The 21,566-nt window shown below is 37.3% G+C and overlaps 1 protein-coding gene across 1 annotated transcript in view; it reads left to right on the forward strand.

Moving 5' to 3' along the window:
• Ireb2 (iron responsive element binding protein 2) overlaps window positions 1–21,566 on the forward strand; it is a 47,535-nt gene that overhangs the window by 20,452 nt on the left and 5,517 nt on the right. Inside the window, exons 6-20 of the mRNA XM_021171452.2 lie at window positions 649–718; window positions 1,264–1,447; window positions 2,218–2,357; window positions 5,864–6,035; window positions 7,336–7,433; window positions 9,588–9,704; window positions 10,648–10,807; window positions 11,719–11,854; window positions 13,599–13,683; window positions 14,158–14,314; window positions 14,658–14,782; window positions 17,979–18,083; window positions 18,189–18,331; window positions 21,200–21,347; window positions 21,432–21,554. Coding sequence (XP_021027111.1) covers window positions 649–718; window positions 1,264–1,447; window positions 2,218–2,357; window positions 5,864–6,035; window positions 7,336–7,433; window positions 9,588–9,704; window positions 10,648–10,807; window positions 11,719–11,854; window positions 13,599–13,683; window positions 14,158–14,314; window positions 14,658–14,782; window positions 17,979–18,083; window positions 18,189–18,331; window positions 21,200–21,347; window positions 21,432–21,554 — 1,963 coding nt within the window. The remainder of the gene's footprint in view (window positions 1–648; window positions 719–1,263; window positions 1,448–2,217; window positions 2,358–5,863; window positions 6,036–7,335; window positions 7,434–9,587; window positions 9,705–10,647; window positions 10,808–11,718; window positions 11,855–13,598; window positions 13,684–14,157; window positions 14,315–14,657; window positions 14,783–17,978; window positions 18,084–18,188; window positions 18,332–21,199; window positions 21,348–21,431; window positions 21,555–21,566) is intronic.

Here is a 21,566-nt window from a genome sequence, read left to right on the forward strand (position 1 = left end):
TATAAAATTCACTTGGCTGTCAGTTATTAAAATAAGCTTTGCTTTTTAAAAAGTTCACAAACAATTAAAATTTTTAGAACCCAGGTTACATACAAATAACTTTTATTGATAACCCTAGAAAAGTCACAAGCTGTTAGTTGAAGTAAACTTGGGCGGTTTTAAGTCATACATTCCTGTAAGCTGTATTTATAGCCCACATAATCTACTTAAACATGAAGCAGAGGTTTCTTGTTTTCAGTGAGTTGAATAAAAAGACTTTGTGAAAAGGTCTCTTTAAACTATAAGGCAATGTTCATATGTCATTATGTTCATTCCCTTCGTTTTAAGTGGCACAAGAACCAAAGGGGTGAGAGAGTGCACACGTTCACTGATAAAACTCACTGTCCCGTTTCCTTCCTTCCTTCCTTCCGTTTCCCACAGCAGTCTGAGCACTCGTGGGTGCTGACTCAGTAAAGCAATGGTTCTGTATCTGTCTTGTATGCTGTGTAAGGTAGAAAGAGCTTTCTTGATGAGAAAGAAAATCATTTTGAGTCTGAGATTCTTACAGAGATTTGTATTTTAATGTTGACAGTAAAGACTTAGACACAAGGCAATGATTTTTTTTTTTTAATAATACATGTATTTAATACCAGCTTTTCATCCTTTTAGACCTGAGACAGTGTTAAAAAATCAAGAAGTAGAATTTGGCAGAAATCGAGAGAGGCTTCAGTTTTTCAAGGTATAAATGATTTCGGAAATTCTTGATTAACATCTATAAAATACTGACTCTGTAAAGTTTTTAGATTGAGATTTTTCATTAGGAAAAGCTTTATAGTCATGGAACTTTCTTGTACCATATAATTGGAAACCTCATATTTGGCATATTTAAGCAAATAATAAAAAGTAATGAAATCAATGGCTGTATTTTACGTGAGCCATGGGTAGTCTTGTTCCTTGGCTTTCCTTGAATTTTAGAGCATAGTACCTGTCCTAGAGCTTGATAAATAGCCGAGAAAGGCCTTGAACTAATTTCTTCTGCCTCCATCTTCCTAACTGCTGGGATTATAGGTATACATCTATGCCCAGCTTAATTTGGGTTTAATGTTCATGAGAATGCATAGGCTCAATATCTGTATTTTTAGTACTTATTATAAACTTGGAGTTGGTCAGATTGAGCAGTTGGCTAACGTTTTAGTGTCAATGTTTATTTGTATCTTGATTATGAATACAGAGTTACACAATGCACTAATAACACTGTGTCTCTTCAATCCAAACAAAATATAGTGGAGCTCAGGAGCTTTTAAGAATGTGGCAGTCATCCCGCCTGGAACTGGAATGGCTCATCAAGTGAACTTAGAATATTTATCAAGAGTAGTTTTTGAAGAAACGGACCTGCTCTTCCCAGACAGCGTAGTTGGCACAGATTCTCATATAACCATGGTGAATGGATTGGGGATTCTTGGGTGGGGTAAGTAAGTATATTTTGTTCCTTTTTAGGAAAAGATACCAAAGCCGGGCGTGGTGGCGCACGCCTTTAATCCCAGCACTTGGGAGGCAGAGGCAGGAGGATTTCTGAGTTCAAGGCCAGCCTGGTCTACAAAGTGAGCTCCAGGACAGCCAGAGCTATAAAGAGAAACCCTGTCTCGAAAAACCAAAGAAAAAAAAGAAAAAAAGGAAAAGATACCAAAAACATAATCAGGGGATGGAGAGCCTTTTTGAAGCAACAAAAGAACAGATTTATTTTAATAGTTTGTAAATTATATAGTAAAGGTGATTGATAACAAAAATGTGCCCAGTGTCCTGACAGCACCACTCCAGGCAGTTTCCGCAATGATGATGGTGAGGTCCGAGGAGTGTTGATGGTGACTGGTGTACTCCACTCTAATTTTTTTTATAGAGTATTATAACTATTGGATTTTTTCCCCTTCTTTCTTGGGTTCCATTTATTAAGCTAAGATAGATATAAACTGGATTGTATTCACATCTTGGTGTTTGTTACTCATCGAACAGTGCATAGCAAACTCAGAAAATGCTGATTGCATTTAATATAAGGTTAAAATACTAGTTTTCTTAATTATGTAAGTGGAGTCATTCTTTTCAAAAGGTTTAGGTTCAAGGTCCACAGTGAAAGTATGTTCCTTGTAAGATGCTATGTACGTCATGCTCAGGAAGCATAGGAGATTTTTGAAGGTACGTGGCTGATTTAAATTGTGCTGATACACTTGTCCTTCTTTACAGGAGTTGGAGGCATTGAGACAGAGGCAGTTATGCTTGGCCTGCCAGTTACTCTTACTTTACCAGAGGTGGTTGGATGTGAGCTAACTGGGTCATCCAATGCTTTTGTTACATCCATAGATATTGTCCTTGGCATTACAAAGGTAAGCTCAAATTATAGTTGTTCCATGACTTACTTAGTGGACATCTTATGTAAGTGGAGCAGCCCCACAAGAGATTTTGGGGATTGGATTTATGCCTCCATTCTTAGTTCTCATATTACCTGTATCATAAAGTTACCATAGTAAATATAACAAATGTAGCATATAATATATACTTGGAAGAACAAAAAAAAAATCATTGTGTACTTGCAACCTGTGAACACATTTATCAGAAGACCTCATTACAAGCTTATGAAGTAGTTATTATTGTAATTATTTTAATCGAAAATAAGATAGCCTAATTGTTTATCAGAGGAGGAGCACAGAGCTAAATGCTAAGTAATAGACTCAGGCTTCTGACCCAGGAGTCCATGCCCTTAACAAGTATTAGTGCCTCAGTAAATAACTTGATGTGGATTTTAAAATGTTACACTTAACCTGAGTGGGGAGTAGGAGAGTGGTGGTGTGCACCTTTATTCCCAGCACTCTGGACACAGAGGCAGGTAGATCTTTGTGAGCTTGATACCAGCTTGGTCTACAGAGCAAATTCTAGGGCAGCAAGGCTACACAGAGATACCCTGTCTCAAAAAATAAAAGAATGTTATATTTACACTTGGGGTGGTGGCACATTCCTTTAATCTCATCACACAGGAGGCAGATCTCTGTGAATTGGAGACTGACTGGCCTGTTCTATATAACAAGTTCCAGGACAGTTAGGACTACATAGAGAGATCTTGTCTTGCAAAATAACAACAAAATGTTACATTTATCGTATTTAATTAAGAAGCCAGGTGTGGTGGCACATGTTTATACTCCTAGCACTCAAGAGGCTGAGACATGAGACTGGAAGATCATGAGATAAGAGGCCATCCTCCAGAAAAGAATTTTGTTATGTGCATTTGTATGTGTGTATCCATATTCATGTGTGTGTAAGTGCTGGTAGAGAACCTGTTCTATTGATGCCTTTGTTTCTTTGTTTCTCACTGGCCTGAGTCTGGGTCTGAACCTCTTCAAGTAGGCTGTGCTAGCTAGGGATCTCCCTGTCTGGCTTCCCAGCACTGGATCATAGGATATGCTGCTGTGCTTGACTTTTTGAACTAGGGTTCTGGGCATCAAGTTGAGGCCCTGTGCTTAAGAACTTGTACTATTTTACCAACTGCTTTTTCTTCAGTCCCCATCCCCAGGTTTTTCTTCTTTTTTTTTTTAGGTGGTTGGTTGGTTTATTTATTTTACATATATGAGTACACTGTAGCTATCATCAGACACCAAAAGAGAGCATCAGATCCTGTTACAGATGGTTGTGAACCACTATGTATGTGGTTGCTGGGATTTGAACTCAGGACCTCTGGAAGAGCAGTCAGTGCTCTTAACTCTTGAGCTTTCTCTCCAGTCCAGTCCTCCCTCCAGTTCCTTTTTTTTTTTGGCTTTTCGAAACAGTTTCTCTGTAGTCCTGGCTGGCCTCGAACTCAGAAATTCGCTTGCCTCTGCCTCCCAAGTGCTGGGATTAAAGGCGTGTGCCACTACGCCCGGCCCTCCCTCAAGTTTTAAAAAGGCTTTTTATTATATATTTAATTTTTTTTGTATGTGTGCACGTACATATGCCATGACTTATGTTTGGACACCCTGGACCATCTGACCCTTCTCCCCAATTTTTTCTTTAAAGAAAGTCTCTTTCAAAACCATTACTAGATAATGCTTTAAAATATATGAATAGTAGAAATTTGATGTCAGACTTTTCCACTGTTAGCTTTAACATTATTTTGAGCTTTCTTGGAACTTGGGGAAAAAAAACCACTGGCTTCATGTGTTCAATATAGTGAATAATAAGTTGTAACATTGTAGTTCTAACTTTTCTATTTTTCACAAACTTTAAGTGCCATTTTTAAAAAATACTTGCACTGAAACGTGTTTCATACACAATTCCAATGTGGGTTGCTTCTCAGAAGTTTTGGTTAAATTACTGATGTGATGACTGGAGCTACTCCACAAGGTAAAAAGTAGTGCCAGCTCCTCGGTAGTCATAATGAGGATTTTCACTAACTGGGAAAAACCTGACATCTTAGTAAGATGATTAAGTCAGTGCTTGGTAGCAAAGGTCACAACATTAAATTGAGAAATGCACAATTTACTCCTAGAGGAAGAAATTTGTGCTATTTTGATTTTAAAGAAATTAGTTCTTTCGACATCCTAAAAGCACACTATTTTCAGATTTTTCTGGCTGTTTTTATTTAACAGTATTATTTGTGTGGTTAGCAGCTTATCGTGAGACAATTTTTATCCATTATGTATATTTATTGGATATATTTTTCTCTGTTGGTCCTGTTCTTTTTATGGTCTTTATAGGATTAACCATGTTATTTTCCCAAAAATATATTGTGACACTTCATTAATTTGATGAAGACAACATTTGCCCTAATCTATTTTTTTTTCAAGATTATTTTCACATTATTATTTTAATTATGTATATGTCTGTATCTATGTGTGCCTTTGTGGTCATGAAAAAGGTGCCTATACTGTCCAGGAAAGGGTCTCAGGCCCCTTTGGAGTTGAAGTTAAAAGGCCAATGTGAACCACCTTACATGGGTGCTAGGAGCCAAACTCGGGTACTCTGGAAGAGGAATATATACCCTTAAATGCCACTGAGCCATCTCTTCAGGCCCCCTATTTTTCTTTTTATCTTAAAAAACTAAGATCAGGGGCCTGGAGTCCTATTCCAGGAGATTTAAAACCCTTGCCTGGCTTTTACAGTCAATGAGCAGGAATGTGGTGCATAAATACACATGCAAACCAAAACATCAATACATGTAAAGTAAAAATAAGTAATAAAATAACCCCAAAGATGAGAAGTTGTTTCAGTTACTTGGTAGGAATGAGTGATTTTTGAAGGAATTCACTTTAAACCATGTGTTAAATCTGACCAAAATGAATTTACCTAGAATAATGTTGCTATAAATATTTAAGCTAATACTAATAATTAGGAGAGTTTTGTACAGCAGCATATACTTTTAAGATCACTAGTTTTTCTCATATTATTTCTTAAACTATAGGATGCCAACAGTAGTTAGAACACAGTTCTTTTATGTGCTGTTAGGAAGAAAAAGGGCTCCCAGCTATGTGAGCATTCTGAGGAATTGAAGATATATTCTCTGGTTTAGAGACGTTAATAATAGGTTTGGGGTTTTTTTGAGCATTCAGGTGTTTATTTTGTTGTTATCACAGCATCTCATTTTTACCACAGCTCTGGCTGTTGTAAAGATCTGCCTGTCTCTGCCTCTCAGATGCTGGGATTAATGGTTAGAGCCACCATGCCCTCTTCTCATCCTTCTCTTCCTCCTCCTCCTCCTCTTCCTCCTCTTCTTAAAATACCGGTAAAACTAGAATGAATTTGTTTCATACAATAAAAGAGTATTGGTTAAAAATTTAACTTTATAGAAAAAAATCTGACTTGCTTTTCTAGAAATCCATGCTAATTTTACCATTGCTGTGTTGTTTTTGCATATCTCTAAAAGCACCTCAGGCAAGTAGGCGTGGCTGGAAAGTTTGTTGAGTTCTTTGGAAGTGGAGTTTCACAATTATCTATTGTCGATAGAACTACCATAGCAAACATGTGTCCAGAATATGGTGCTATCCTCAGCTTTTTCCCTGTTGACAATGTGACACTACGGCATTTAGAACATACAGGTAAGAGAATATAAAATGATTGCATTTCTACTGTAGCTGTTTGATAGTCCTTTATAATAAACTATGTCATATATGCTATTGGATAGTTATCAAACTGTTAATTTTGAAACAGTGACTCTAATCTTCATTTATGTCCCTAAAAAAATTCCTTGAAACAGTCCCTTGTGATCCACTGACACGTGTTAAAGAAATTATTCAAACTACTGATGTTCATGTTACCCTTTCCTTACGCATACCAATGCTCTCACCTATCCTTAGTAGAGTTGCAAGCAGACAAGAGATTTTTGAGTGAGAAGCAGTTTGGGTCGCAGGTTCAAGATCCTGTGTAGCTTGGTTGGCTAGGATCTTTGATCACCCTGATCACTATAGAAGCCACCTTCAAAATGATACTTGGTATTTCATAAAACCACTGTTGTCTGAATAGTAAGTCTCCTTTCCATTATGAAGAAACCACTGTTGGGCCACTTTAGAAATAAGTGAAAAATACATTTTGAGAGAGAGAATCTGTGTTCTTCAGTTTGTGGGCATATTATTATGAGTGAATAAATGGAACAGCCAATAATAGACAGATTATATGATGCCCCTGAAAAGATGTGTTTTCCATAAAATGCACAAAAACAATACTTTTTTGAGAAGCCAGTCCTCATGCTCTCGGGTGTGTCTTTCTTTTATGAGCATTTCTCTCCTAACCCTTGTCTGGGTTAGACTGTCTTTATTGAACCCTAAGTCTGTTTCACCTCCTTTCTTACATACTAATATGAGTTAAGGTAGCTGGTGATTATTTTTAACTGTATAACAAACTAGCCTAAAATGTAGTGGTTTATAAAACAGCAGTAGGGCTGCTTAGCTCTGGTAGAGCACATGCTATATGCCACAAGGTCCTGACCAATCCAGAACAAAGCCAGCAATAATCACTTACTGCCTCATGATTTCAGTGGGTCTGATTTCAGACAGGGCACAACAGGAAGAGCTTGTCGCTGCTTTGTGTCTAGGGCCTAGCTGCACAGTTCACAGACTAGGGTCTGGAATTCTGAAGACTACTCACATGAACATCTGCTGTGGACTCGGTCGGGCTGTGAACACATGCATTCATACATGCCAGTGTGGTGTGTCCTTGTGGTTTCCACGTGCAGTCTGGACTGCTAAGTGGAGACTGTCGAGGTTAAGCAGAGCAAGAGACAAGTGTAAGTCAAGGATGTTGTGAGTGGGTGGACTTAGCTCAACACTGCAGTTTCTCATCGCTGTCATCAAGAGCTCAGAATTCTTTACTACATTTCATTTTGCTGTTCCTCTTTTTTAGGTTTTGACAAAACCAAACTTGAGTCAATGGAAAAATACCTTAAAGCTGTGAAATTGTTTCGAAATGATGAGACTTCTTCAGAACCTGAATATTCTCAGGTATATGCAAGTGACTCACTTAGGAGTGAGTACAAGGATAAGTGCTTGTGCATAGTCCTGTTTATAAGTGTTTACTAGCTAGGTATCTTTGGGCAGTGTGCCCTACAGACTTAGATTAAATGCAAATTTGTAGACCAGTTCCAGCAATGTACTAAGTGCTTAATGAGTGATAGCTGTTAATCAGATGGCCCATTTCTGACACATTATTTTGATTTTATAATGACATTTAGATAGATTCTAGTTGTAGTAAAATTTGCAACATTTTGTAAAATCTACCATTTTGATTTATATTTAATTATGAGAGTGGGTATATATATATATATATATATATATATATATATATATATATATGTATATGTATATATATATATATATACACACACATATGTAGAGGTGCCCACAGGGGCTAGGAGAGAACATCAGGTCCCCTGGAGTTAGAGTTAACGTGGGTTTGGGAACAGAATTTGGATCCTATAACAGAGCAATGTGGCCTCTTAACCACCCGACCCATCTCTCCAACTCCTGCTCTAGCTTTGTAGGTATTTAAAATATCAACTCTAAGTTCTAATTTTGTCTGATTTAGGATGAGCGCTGTACTGTTCTCACTGCTCCACAAATTGTAATTTTTATGATTTCTGCTTCTGGTTTATGATTATTTTGCATCATTCTATTGTTATATGGTCTTAATGTTCAAATTACTTTACAACTCTTTTTCTATTGGATATTTTTGATGCCATAGGTAGAATTCACATTCAGGAAAGTTGATATCAATTTGGTATTATTATGGTTTTGCTGTGCTCCAATAGTTGGAAATAAAGCTAAAATCCATCAAGACATTGATTTCAAAAGAGACTAATTGAGGCTAGAGAGATGATTTAGTGGATAAAGCATTTGCTGCTTTTCTCAGAGGACCTGGGTGGGTTTCCAGCCAACCATATGTCTCCTAATCATCTGTAACTCCAGCACCAGCAGATCTGACAACCCTCTACTGGCCTCCACAGCTACCAGACACGTGTTCACATATATACAAACATGTACATGCTGACAAATAGTCATACATATAAAATAAAACTAAATCTTTAAAAAAATAATAAATGTCTTCAGTGTTTATTTAGGTCAAAGACTAAGATCAGTTGAACCTATTAAATATAGTAAGGTCCTTTAGAATAATCATGGCTGTGATGAGACTATAATGAAGAATGATTAAATTTGCTGTACCTAACCACATAAGATGCACAAAGGAAATATTAATATTTGGAAAAATAAATAACTAATTGGAAACTGAGATTTTAACAAAAATAATAACTTTTTAACCAAGAAATAAAAGCCATCTCATAGGAAACTAGCCAGTAAGATCCTCTTAAGCCACACAGAGAATGAAAACCTTTCTTTGGGCTGGTGAGATGGCTCAGTAGGTAAGAGCACCTGATTGCTCTTCCAAAGGTCCGAAGTTCAAATCCCAGCAACCACATGGTGGCTCACAACCACCCATAATGAGATCTGGTACATCTGAAGACAGCTACAGTGTACTTACATATAATAAATAAATAAATCTTTAAAAAAAAAAAAGAAAACCTTTCTTTGTTATATTCCCTTAGCATGCTCTGTTGACCAGGCATCACATATGAGGTGACGGGGGAGAATGTTTACTAACCATTCACTTCGTGATCTGAGAGTGAGGCATGGCTGGGATTAGAACTCAGATCAGTGAGCTGATGATGAGCAGAGGTTCTTGTGCAGGCTTCTGTTGTGACAGTGGTTTTGGTTTTGTTGTTATTTAGGGCAGCCTTATATATTATATAGCCCAGGCTGGCTCACTATATAGTTGAAGATGTCTTTGAACTAATAAACATCCTGTCTTTGCTTTTGAGGTATTTGGATTACAAGCAATATACTATCAATTCTGATTTTGTGTGATGCTCAGGGTAGAACCCAGGGCCTCTTGCATGCTAGGCAAGCCCTCTAGCAACTAAGCTATATCCTCAGCCCTTTTGATAGTATTTATATTTGTAGAGAAAAACATAGGAAAAGCCATAGTTTTTATAAGTTGTGTTAAAATAGATGTACTCGTTCTGCTTATAAAGTAATGTTTGCTTTTGTATTTATTCTTAGAAATTCTGATCTCCTTTCATCCTCCACTCTCTGTTTTCTTAGGTGATACAGATTAATCTGAATTCAATAGTTGCATCTGTCAGTGGTCCAAAAAGGCCTCAGGATAGGGTTGCTGTAACAGATATGAAAAGTGATTTTCAGGCTTGCTTAAATGAAAAGGTAAGTTATTTTATTGTTACTGTTATGCTATGTGCTAAGTAGTTAAGAGCCTACAGGGTTTGAGATTGATTTCTAAATTCAGTCTACTGCTTTTTTTTTTTTCTTCATATGCTGTGGTGTATGCTAGCAGCCTCAAGAGGGTCAGAGTTTGTATTATATCTATTTAAAGTAATCAGAACTTAATAAAGTGAGGTTTCTCAGTCCTAGTGGTTTCCTTTCAAGTGCTAATCAGGTGCGTGATAGAACAAACATTGTTTATATCACTGAAGGATGTTTTACTGGGCATCATTATTACAGACTTCCTACTAGGCAGAAACCATTGCACTGTATAATTCTTTTCATTGAATTTGAAAAAAAAAAAAAACCAACACAAACAAAATAACTTTGGCTCTGGGGTTTCTGATTTTTGTCTTTAAAGTCATGGCTGTAGTTTTGTCACTTTGGTCTGTTAGGAAACAGTAGAGTTGACTTTGCCTGCCAATCCTTACTTTTATAGTTTCCTTACTTTTTATTTGGAAAATACTAAACATGTTCAGAAGTAAGGTGGTCTCTGATAAATTGCTGTACACTTGCCGGGCACTGTTAGCACTAATGAACTCAGTGTAAACCTCACTTACCTCCTCTGCACTCACACACTTGAACCATTGGGGCAACTCTTTACAATAGGAAGAGTTTCTACCGTGTTTTTGAAATTTCCTGTGAACAGGAATAACTAGGAAATGTCTTAGTTGGGACTGGATTCTGGGTGGTTGGCTGTAATCAGTATATAAAAAAGTGTTGTTTCTGAACACCACTAGACTTCTGTAAACATTCAAATCTTGTTTAAGATGAATTGGACCTTCTGAATGGTGTGGACCTTATGTGTCACAGTAGAACTTTGATGTCCAAGTTGTGTTTCCTATTAGTCCTACCAAGTCTGTAATATTGGCATACAAATTTATAGGTTGGATTTAAAGGCTTCCAAGTTGCAGCTGAAAAACAAAGTGACACTGTCTCTGTTCATTATGATGGAAGTGAGTATAAGCTGTCCCATGGATCCGTGGTCATTGCTGCAGTTATCAGTTGTACCAATAATTGCAATCCATCTGTGATGCTTGCTGCAGGTAGGTTGGTATTTATAACTATATATTCTCTCATGTAAGTTACTGTTTGCTTCCCTGGTATATTTCTCATTTTTAGATAATGTGTCTGTGTGTGTGTTTTATATTGAGACACTGAAATTTTTAATTAACTTGTTAGGAGCTTTTAATTTGTAGTTTTTTTTTTTTTTTTTTACACAGAAGGTAGCTTTTGGAAAAAAACCCTATAATTTACATACCTATTAATTTTAAATTGTTTCTGTCTCTTCAGTAAATTTAAAAGTAACGCTACTCAGCAGGTATTGCTTGGGATTTTTTCCCACCAGTTTACAAACACAGTATACTGTGCAAGGGGAGAATTACTGACACGTACCATCAGTTTGTGTACCGGGTGACAGCATTACCAATGTTAAATTGTTCTTTGTTTACTATGATTATGGCATTGATTCCATCAGTAGCAGTTACAGATGACGACTGTTCTTTTTTTTCCTGTTTGTGTGATGCTGTGGTGTTAGCCTTACCCTCCTTACCCTGCTGCATAATGCTACTTTACTAAAAATTTCAGTTTGTCTTCAGTGAACTGAATAGGTAGAGTAAAATGCACACAGTAATGATATTAAGGTTTTATGGGCTGGAGAGATGGCTCAGAAGTTAAGGGCATTGGTTGCTCTTCCAGAGGTCCTAAGTTCAACTCCCAGCAACCACATCTGCTGCTCACAGCCATCTACACTGGGATCTGATGCCCTCTTCTGGCATGCAGGTGTAATACAGATAGAGCACTCATAGACATTAAAACATAAATCTTAAACTTTTTTTTTTTAGCTTTTTACTATAAATTGTAGTTGACGGTATTAAACGCACCCTTTTATTGGTTTTTATTCTAATGTGAAGGAGTACGGGTGCGTTGTCATAGTCATTGTTTGTTGGTTTTACAGGTCTTCTGGCTAAAAAGGCTGTTGAAATAGGTCTACGAGTTAAACCTTATATAAGAACAAGTTTGTCTCCAGGCAGTGGGATGGTTACACATTACCTCAGTTCAAGTGGAGTGTTACCCTATCTCAGCAAGCTCGGGTGAGTGACATTACTGTTAATTTATACCTAGACTGGCATCCAGCAGTTAATAAATATATTTCTTAGGAATCAAAGAGAAGGAAAAAAGGAAAAATACCACTTAAAAGGGTGGATGGCCCCCTCAGAGTTGGTACAAGACACACCCAGACACCAAGTTCTCAGCAAAAAGGAAATTTTATACCCAGAGGGTCTAGCAGATAGGGGAGGGTACAAAGGCAGACAGCACAGCAGCAAGAAGCAAGCAGGTGTTTTGGTTTTTTTTTGTTTGTTTTGTTTTGTTTTGTTTTGTTTTGTTGGAGGAGTGGATTTTTAAGGAGAAAAGGGGGAAATCTGTGCTTGGATGAGTTGGTGAATCTTGATAGCCAGATAATGAATTTTGGTTGTTGGATCTTGGTGTTTAAATCTCAGGAATGAGTCAGTGACAAATAAGGGAATCGACCTTGGGAACAGGTTTTAGCAATACAGTTTAGTGGTGTTTATTTTAGCAAGGGGAGAAGGAAAGATGAAAGACAAAACCTGTCAGAGCCATGCTTGCCGTGCTTGGGTGTGCCAGAGCCCTTCACTTGTTCCCTTGCCATTCACATAGTCTGGTGCCTAAGAAGCAGGTGGTGGTTGGGAATGGTTGATAACAAGCACATGGTCTGTAGCCCTCAGGATAGGGCTGTTACTGTTAAGAGTGGGGTGAGGGAAAATCTTAATTCTCATGAGTCATGTTCAGTTCAGAAAAGAGTAAAGGAATAATACAAGTTGGATTAATTTAATTGAACACATCTTTAATCCCAGCACTTGGGAGACCGAGGCAGGGGGATATCTGAGTATGTGACCAGCCTGGTGTACAGAGGTAGTTCAAGGTCAGACAGGGCTACAGGGAAATTTTGTATTGGGAGCAGTGGGGGGAATTGAACAGATTGTCTTGATTCAGGTTTTGCAAAGTTATTGTGTCTGCAATGTGAGGTTAATTTATCTATGAAGCTTAAGAGAAACAACTTCTGAATTTCTTTCATATTTAAGTGATGACAGTATAATTTTAGAAAATAACAAACCTCATAAATTTTAGATTTTTTTAAAAATTTTGCCTTTAGAGCAGCAGCTAAAGTAATTTAGAGGCTTATGTTTGTAATCTTGCTTTGGAATTACTGTCAGGGATTCTTGTTAGGTGTAGTTTATTCAGAGTTGAATAATTTACTCCCACTAGTAAATTGGGACCTTTGATAACTGTTATAGTGAGGTCATCCTTATGTTTTATAGTTTGAAATATGCCTTTCGAGTGGAAACACATGATTTTTTGTTTGTTTGGTTGTTGTTGTTGATTTTGGTTTTTCGAGACAGGGTTTCTCTGTGAAGCCCTGGCTGTCCTGGAACTCACTCTGTAGACCAGGCTGGCCTCGAACTCAGAAATCCACCTGGACACATGATTTTTTTAAAGGGGGTTTATTAGTTCTAGTTGTAGCAGAGGAGCTTTCTGATACTGTTTAAGTACTTCTGATCTAGTACAGATAGTGTGGCTGTGTGGGCTCTTCTAAGATTTATAATCAGTTCAAAGAACATGCTACCAGTGAGACTTTAATGTTTAAAACTGTGAAACTCACGTGTCGATGGTTAATTCTTATGAAGCAAGCAGTAATCTTACTGTGATAAGGGAAATGAAGAGAAGATGCTCACAACCGTCTAGAAGGGAAATACAGAGAGAAGACTTGTCCTCTCTTCACATGCTGTCTAGTCATGCTTCACTTTTTAAATGCAGGTTTGACATAGTTGGCTATGGATGTTCAACATGTGTAGGAAATACAGCACCTTTGTCAGAAGCAGTTTTGAATGCAGTAAAACAGGTAAAATGTAGATTAGCACATCTAAGTGCATTTTTATTGTTTATTTTTAATAAGGATACTTCAATATCTACTTAAGCATCAGAGTTGATTAATAGATGCTAGATTAAAAAATCAGACACACTTATGAATGCAATTGTGAGCCTCTTTGAGAGTTGCCCTAACTTGTTTCAACTATATCATGTTAGTAAATTATAAACAGTGTGTATATTGATATTTATACTTGAAACTCTCAGGAAACGTAACTTGTGGATATTAAAATAATGCAAAGAATTACTTGTATATTTTAAAACTAATTCCTTAGTAATATAAGGAACCATTAAAGTATAAGAATTGTAGTTCTGTACTTAAAATTAAAACTTAGTAAAATATTTTTTTTTGTTGTCTGGATCTCAACTAAAATTAGTTGAGACAAATTTTATAATTGTGTGAGTATATATAAGCTCTTGAATCAAGTATATTTGTTTTCCCTCTTAGGGTGATTTGGTTACCTGTGGAGTTTTATCTGGAAACAAACATTTCGAAGGCCGTCTTTGTGATTGTGTCCGTGCCAATTATCTCGCCTCTCCGCCATTAGTGGTGGCTTATGCCATCGCAGGCACAGTGAATATAGACTTCCAGACAGAGCCTTTAGGTGTGTTTTCTATATATTACCTGTATGTTTATATGCATACTTATGTGCACTGTCTCCAGAAGTGGTTAAAACCATATTCTTGATAGGAAAGAAAACATGCAGTACTTGTTTACTTTCTTACCACATCCATGTTTCTGCTCTCAGTGTGTCTGTTGATATGAAGAATGTAATATGTATATGTAATTGGTTTGCAATATTTAAACCTGAAACACACCCTGTTGTTAAATCAGTTACTTGATTTCTGTGACTTTTCTTTGAAAAGATAGAAATGCTTTGAGGTGTTGGTTTTTGGTGGTGGTTGTTATAATATGTGTACTGAATACCATGTTACAATTTTGATCAGGTACTGACTCTACGGGCAAGGAAATTTACCTGCATGACATTTGGCCTAGTCGAGAAGAAGTTCATCAGATGGAGGAAGAACATGTTATATTGTCAATGTTTAAAACACTAAAAGAGAAAGTAGAGGTAAGAGTCTTGTGGGGCTTTGTTTTTAGTTCTTTAATTTAAAGCAAGGTCTCACATAGCTCATACTGACTGAGACCTCACTCCTTGCAGCCCACACTGACCTATGAACTCAGCAATCCAGTCCTCTTAGTTCTGGGCTTTCAGGCATGATCCATGTGTCTTGCTTTCTAGACAGAATAAAAATTTTAACTTTGAGTATATAATTTTTATGGCTGAGTTTTTTTTTTAAAGCCTCTGTGTGTGTGTGTGTGTGTGTGTGTGTGTGTGTGTAAAACCATTAAAAACATTTGGTGGTGGTATAGGCTTTAATCCCATCACTCAAGACAAAGCCTCAGCCTCACAGTGAGATCCTCGGGGGGCGGAGATGTTCTTGATGACATTTTCATGTTTGTTCACTGCTCTCTCCTGTCCCCACTATTTCCTGCTAGTCTCCTCCTCTTCCCAAACAGTATCCCTTCTACAGTCACATGTATGTGTGTTCCTGCAGGCATTTACAAATCTTTGTATGTGAATGATGTGTGTGTGTGTGTGTGTGTGTGTGTGTTTATGTGTATGAATGTGGGCCTGTGTATACCATGGCATGTGTGGAGGTCAGAGAGCAGCTTCAGGTATTAGTCCTTATCTTTTACCATATTGGAGAAAGGATCTTGCCTTGCCACTGCCTCTGCTAGCCTAGCTGATAGACAAACTTCTAAGGATTCTCTTGTCTCTACCTCCTGTTTTATCCATAAGACTGATTTGCAACCTTATATCCTGCTTACATGACTTCTGGGGGCTCAAACTCAGAAACACTGTGTCAAGTGATTTATACCCATTAATCCTTCTGCCTACTCATAGTTCTGCCTTCTCTTTTATAACTTTAAATATGGGCAATATAACTTTCTTCTATCCGATGAGCTTCTCAGCCAGAATGTCATACATTTGGCACATATGTTTTATTTTGAAATCTAGATTCCACATAAGAGAAGAAAATACAATATCTGTATTTCTGAGTCTGACATTTTAACATAATGGTCTCTAGCTTTATTTTCTTAAAAATGTCAGTTTGTCTAACATGCTCTCTCCCTCTCCTCCCTTCTCTCTCTCTCTCTCTCTCTCTCTCTCTCTCTCTCTCACACACACACACACACACACACACACACACACACACACACTTAAATCTAGATTCTACATGTGTGATATTTATCTTTATTTTTACTTTTATATTATCATCCCTTATTCCCCTTCCCCCTTGTGCTCTTTCTACTATTATATTTGAATCTAGATTCTCCAAGTAAGAGAGAGCATCTGATATTTATGTTTCTGAGCCTGGCTTATTAACATGATGATTACCAGCCCATCTATTTTCCAACAAAAATAGCTGAATAAATTCCTGAATAAAACCACACTGTTAATACAAGATTTTCTTCATCCTGTTGATGGACATCCATGCTGGTTCTATAAATTGACTACTGTTTTTTTTTTTTTCTGTAATTCTGGTGAATTCATAGTTTTTAATGTTATTTTATATCTGGAATTTCTAGTTATAAGGAGAAAGACCTAGAATATTCTAATTGAGTTACTGAAATATTTGTCATTCCTATTCACATAGTTCAAAATTAAAATAAGTAAGAGCAAATAACGCTTGCTATCACTAAAATCCTGGCCATTGCTTTACCTCCTTAGGACTGGGAAAGTGTCATTTTTAACACTTTTTAAAACTTACCTTTGTTTACAGATGAGCAAATACAGTCTTTTATGTTCAAAGTGGTGTATAAACTGGAGTATTCAAAAACTGCCTGTGTAACAACTACTAATTGAACAGAAAGCATTCTATTACAGAAAGACAGTGAACTGTATGTAAAAAAGTAATTAGCCAGCTTTGCAGATTCCTGTGATCCCAGCCCTTGGGAAGCCGAGACAGTAAGATAATCACAAGTTCAAGGCTGGCTTAAGCTCATCATGTGTTGGTTTCAGGACAACCTGAACTACAGTACGAGACTCTGTTTTGAAAAGAATGCTGGGTGTAGTGATGCACATCTTTAATCACAGTCTCGAAGAGACCAGGAACAGGCAGATCACTATGGGTTAGAGTCCATTCTGGTTGCCTAGGGAGTTAGTTATGGGCCAGCTAAAACTACATAGCAAGACTCTGTCTCCAAAAAAAGAAAAGAAAGAAGAAAATGATTAGGTAAATAATTGCATATTATGCTAAATGTATAGAGAGAAAAGGAAATTAGGATAAGGATTAATTGTTCAAATTTTGGAAAGCATGTTAGATGGGGTTTTGTTTTGTTTTGAAGGCAGCCTCTTTTTGTAGACCGGACAAGCATTAACTCCAGTTACCTGTCTTAGCTTCCTAGATGCTAGAATATATCACTATGTCTTGCTCGCATTTCTGTTTTACACAAGATAGTTGAAAGATGACATTTAGTTTTACTTTTTATGTGCATGAGTATTTGCCTTTGCGTATGATCCTATACTATATGTGTGCCTAGTGCTTGCAAAGGCTAGAAGATGGGACTCAGAACTCCTGGAGCTGGAGTTACAGATGGTTAGGACCTGGCAGGTGGGTACTTGAAATTGAACTTGGGTCCTCTGAAAGAGCAGCCAGTGCCCTTAACCTCTGAATAATCTCTCTAATCCACTATTTTGAAAGGAGAGAGTTAGATAAGAAAGATAGAACCAGAAAGTTCATGTCTAATAATAGTCAAAGGTGTTGGTAGACTAGACCATTGAGATAGTAGTGGAGACTGATGAGAAATGAGGAGTTGTTGCTATTTAAATTCTATTTAAAGACAAGACTAACAGGTGGTGATATGGGACAAACAAATTTAAAAAAAAAAAACATGTTTCTTTATGATATTCTAAAAGATTGATGACATAGCTTACATACTGTATCATTTTGCTGTGAGTGTACAGATATATACGTGCATGTCTTTGTGAGTTACTTAGTTTGAGGGTAGAATGGCTCTATGACATCTTTAAAATTGTTTGTATAGAAACTTAACACTTAAAATTAATTGCTTCTGAAAGTTTGGTGGGTTGAAAGTTTTAAAGCAAGTCTATTCTGTTAAAAAAAGTCATGACTTTTCAGGTGGATATGGCTCCTTTTTTCCCCTTACTCTTACCTAAGTATTATTTATTATTGTGGATATTTTTAAAGTCTCATCTTCTAAGTTGTTCTTGTGGTCCATTCTTAAAACCATGTTTGCAGATGGGAAATAAACGGTGGAATTCTCTAGAAGCTCCAGACTCATTGCTGTTTCCATGGGATGTGAAGTCTACTTACATCAGATGCCCTTCATTTTTTGATAAACTTGTAAGTCCCAGTATACTGTTTGATCTTTTAAAGATTGCTACAATCTTAAAATAAAAAAAAGGAGGGGGGAGAGAGAGTTCAGTCTTTTCAATTTTGTCTTTTTAGACCAAAGAGCCAGCTGCATTCCAGCCTATTGAAAATGCCCATGTCCTGTTGTATTTGGGAGACTCTGTCACTACAGATCATATATCACCCGCTGGAAGTATTGCTAGGAGTAGTGCTGCTGCTAAGTATTTGACAAACAGAGGGTATGTGTGTGCCCATGCCTCTGGGTGTTGCTTTCCTTCTCTTTCTTTTATTAAGAGGCTTTTCTTCTGGTCATATTCCTATACACAGTAATACATGCTATCTTAGGGATCTCCTTGTTCACACATTTGTCTTTTAGCAAGAACTAAGTAGTACCTTGTAAACCCTTTCCTTATAATGTTAGAAATTGAAGTCACTATTTTTAACTTACTTTTTATTCAAACTAACAAGTAAATGAAGCCTTTATAATCAAAGAAATAACTGATTAGAAGCACTAATCTTAGTTTGACACACCAAATGGAGCCTGACCATTTGGTTCTAACCAGCTTCCCACCATTAAATTGTAGTAAATGTGTGCTTCCTGCGGCTATAAAGTATGTTGTCAGTGAGGCTAGGATTCATATGTATCAATATCAAAGGAGACTGAAAGGATCAAATTTGAATAGCCTGAATATATAGGAGCTAAATTACTTTAAAGAAGTTTTACCTGTTGTATTAGTTAGGGTTTTACTGCTGTGAACAGACACTATGACCAAGGCACGTCTTATAAAAAAAACAACATTTAATTGGGGCTGGCTTACAGGTTCAGAGGTTCAGTCCATTATCATCAAGGTGGGAGCATGGTAGTATCCAGGCAGGCATGGCGCAGGAGGAGCTGAGAGTTCTATGTCTTCATCCAAAGGCTGCTAGTGGAAGACTGACTTCCAGGCAACTAGGGTGAGGATTTTATACCCACACCCACAGTGACACATCCATTCCAACCAGGTCACACCTATTCCATCAAGGCCACACCTTCAAATGGTGCCACTCCCTGGTCCAAGGATATACAAACCATCACACCTGTATACGTGTGTATGCACCTTTGCTTGTTGTATATGCACCATGTGTGTACTGCCCATGGAGATAGGAAAAGGATATTGAACCCCTTGGAACTTGGAGCTACCTGACATGGGCTCTATAAACTGAATTCAGGTTCCCTGCAAGAATAACAAGCTGTTTAAACTACAGAGCCAAGGAGATAGAAATTTAAAACTATAAAGGCATTTTTTCATTTTTATGTCAGGAATAAACTATGGCGTTGTTCTCACTAAAGAACTGTTTTGGTATCAGGAAGTTTATTTGTTGATTAACTTTTGGACATTATTTGTTGCTTGCCCAATCAGATATCAAGAGTTTTCATTGAAATGCTTTATAATAATTGAAGCTATGAAGTTTCACTTGACATAATCATACTATAGGGGTTTTTTTGTTTTTTTTTTTTAAGATTTATTTATTGATTATATGTAAGTACACTGTAGCTGTCTTCAGACACTCCAGAAGAGGGAGTCAGATCTCGTTACGGATGATTGTGAGCCACCATGTGGTTGCTGGGATTTGAACTCCGGACCTTTGGAAGAGCAGTCGGGTGCTCTTACCCACTGAGCCATCTCACCAGCCTCCCATACTATAGTTTTTATTACAGAGTTTCCTCCTAATACTTTTTACTGCATTTTTTAAAGAATAGTCTTTTAATTAATTAATTAATTTTTTGATGTATGTGAATATACTGTTGCTCTCTTCAAACCCACCAGAAGAGGGCATCAGATCCCATTACAGATGGTGTGACTTACCATGTGGTTGCTGGGAATTGAACTCAGGACCTCTGAAAGAGCAGTCAGTACTCTTAACCGCTGAGTCATCTCTAGCCCCTTTACTGCATTTTTATTTAGTATGTGTGTGTGTGTGGAAACATTCAAGTCAGTTCTCTGCATGTACCCTGGGAATCCATACTCCTGTTGTCAGGTTTGCTGTCAGGCTTGGCAGCAAGTGCCTTGACCTGCTGAGCCATCTTGCTGGTGTTACCTCCTAATATTTTTTAGCTATGATTTCCATTCTGGTCATAATAGTAATTATCCTCCACAGAAAAAAATCAGTTACCGCTTCTTTTAAATATATAGTTTTGTATTATTTCTTTTAATCTAGTAGTTTTATCACTTTAGAATTTTCTGAAAATATGGACATCCAGAGTCTAGCTATACTAGTGTTTCTCAACCTGTGGATCATGAGCCCTTTTGGGTTTGAACAACCCTTTCACAGTGGTTACATATCAGATGTTTTTTTTATGATTCACAATAGTAGCAATATTACTATGAAGTAGCAAAAAAATAATGTTATGGTTGGGGGTCACCAGAACATGAAGAACGGTATTAGACAGTCATGGAATTTTAGGAAGGTTGAAAACCACTGGTCTCTATCATTCTATCCTGAAGTAAAAAGGTTTTTTTAGTATACAACACATTCAAAGTATTGATGCTTCTGTATAAAAGATCAAATGGAGCTGCTGGGCAGTGGTGGCGCATGTCTTTAATCCCAGCATTTGAGAGGCTGAGGCAGGCAGATTTCTGAGTTCGAGGCCAGCCTGGTCTACAGAGTGAGTTCCAGGTCAACCAGGACAGGAACCCTGTCTCGAAAAACCAAAAAAAGAAAAAGATCAAATGGAGTTGATAAAAATCAGTTGTTGATTGTTAAGATATATTTATAAAGTAATTTCTGGCCTCTAAAACTTCTCAGTGTGGTAGCTGTTTACAGGATAGTAAGTTTGAGACCAGCCTTGACTATATACCTAAGTCCTTCCTTGCCTTTTAAAAAGAAAAGTGAGATCTGAGATTTACCTCAGATTGTTGAGGCTGATTAGCTAAGAAACTGTGTTTATAGATGAGTCATAAACTCGACAAACGCATGTATAGTCATTGTATTCTTTACCTACCTACTGTACTTGCTTGAGATCAGCTAAAGTTGTGGGAACGGACAACAGCCTTGAACAGGTTTTACAATTCAGTAATGTTACCATTTTGTACTTGGCATGAAAACTCTTTCTTAACTTTTTATAGCCTTACTCCCCGAGAGTTCAACTCTTATGGAGCTCGAAGAGGTAATGATGCTGTGATGACAAGAGGCACATTTGCAAACATCAAGCTTTTTAATAAGTTTATTGGGAAGCCAGCTCCCAAAACAATTCATTTTCCATCGGGACAAACGGTAAGGATATCTACAAGAGTGCCTTGGCCACTGCTCACTGGATCAGCTTCTGTATTAAGTGTTTTCTGTCTGTTTAATCTACAGCTGGATGTATTTGAAGCTGCAGAACTGTACCAGAAAGAAGGTATCCCACTGATAATTTTAGCAGGAAAAAAATATGGTTCAGGAAATTCAAGAGATTGGGCTGCCAAAGGACCCTATTTGCTGGTATGGATTCTT

The sequence above is a fragment of the Mus caroli genome, unplaced genomic scaffold, assembly GCF_978045245.1.
Source record: "Mus caroli unplaced genomic scaffold, Mus_caroli_1 scaffold_11, whole genome shotgun sequence".
In the NCBI taxonomy this organism is placed as follows: domain Eukaryota; kingdom Metazoa; phylum Chordata; class Mammalia; order Rodentia; family Muridae; genus Mus; species Mus caroli.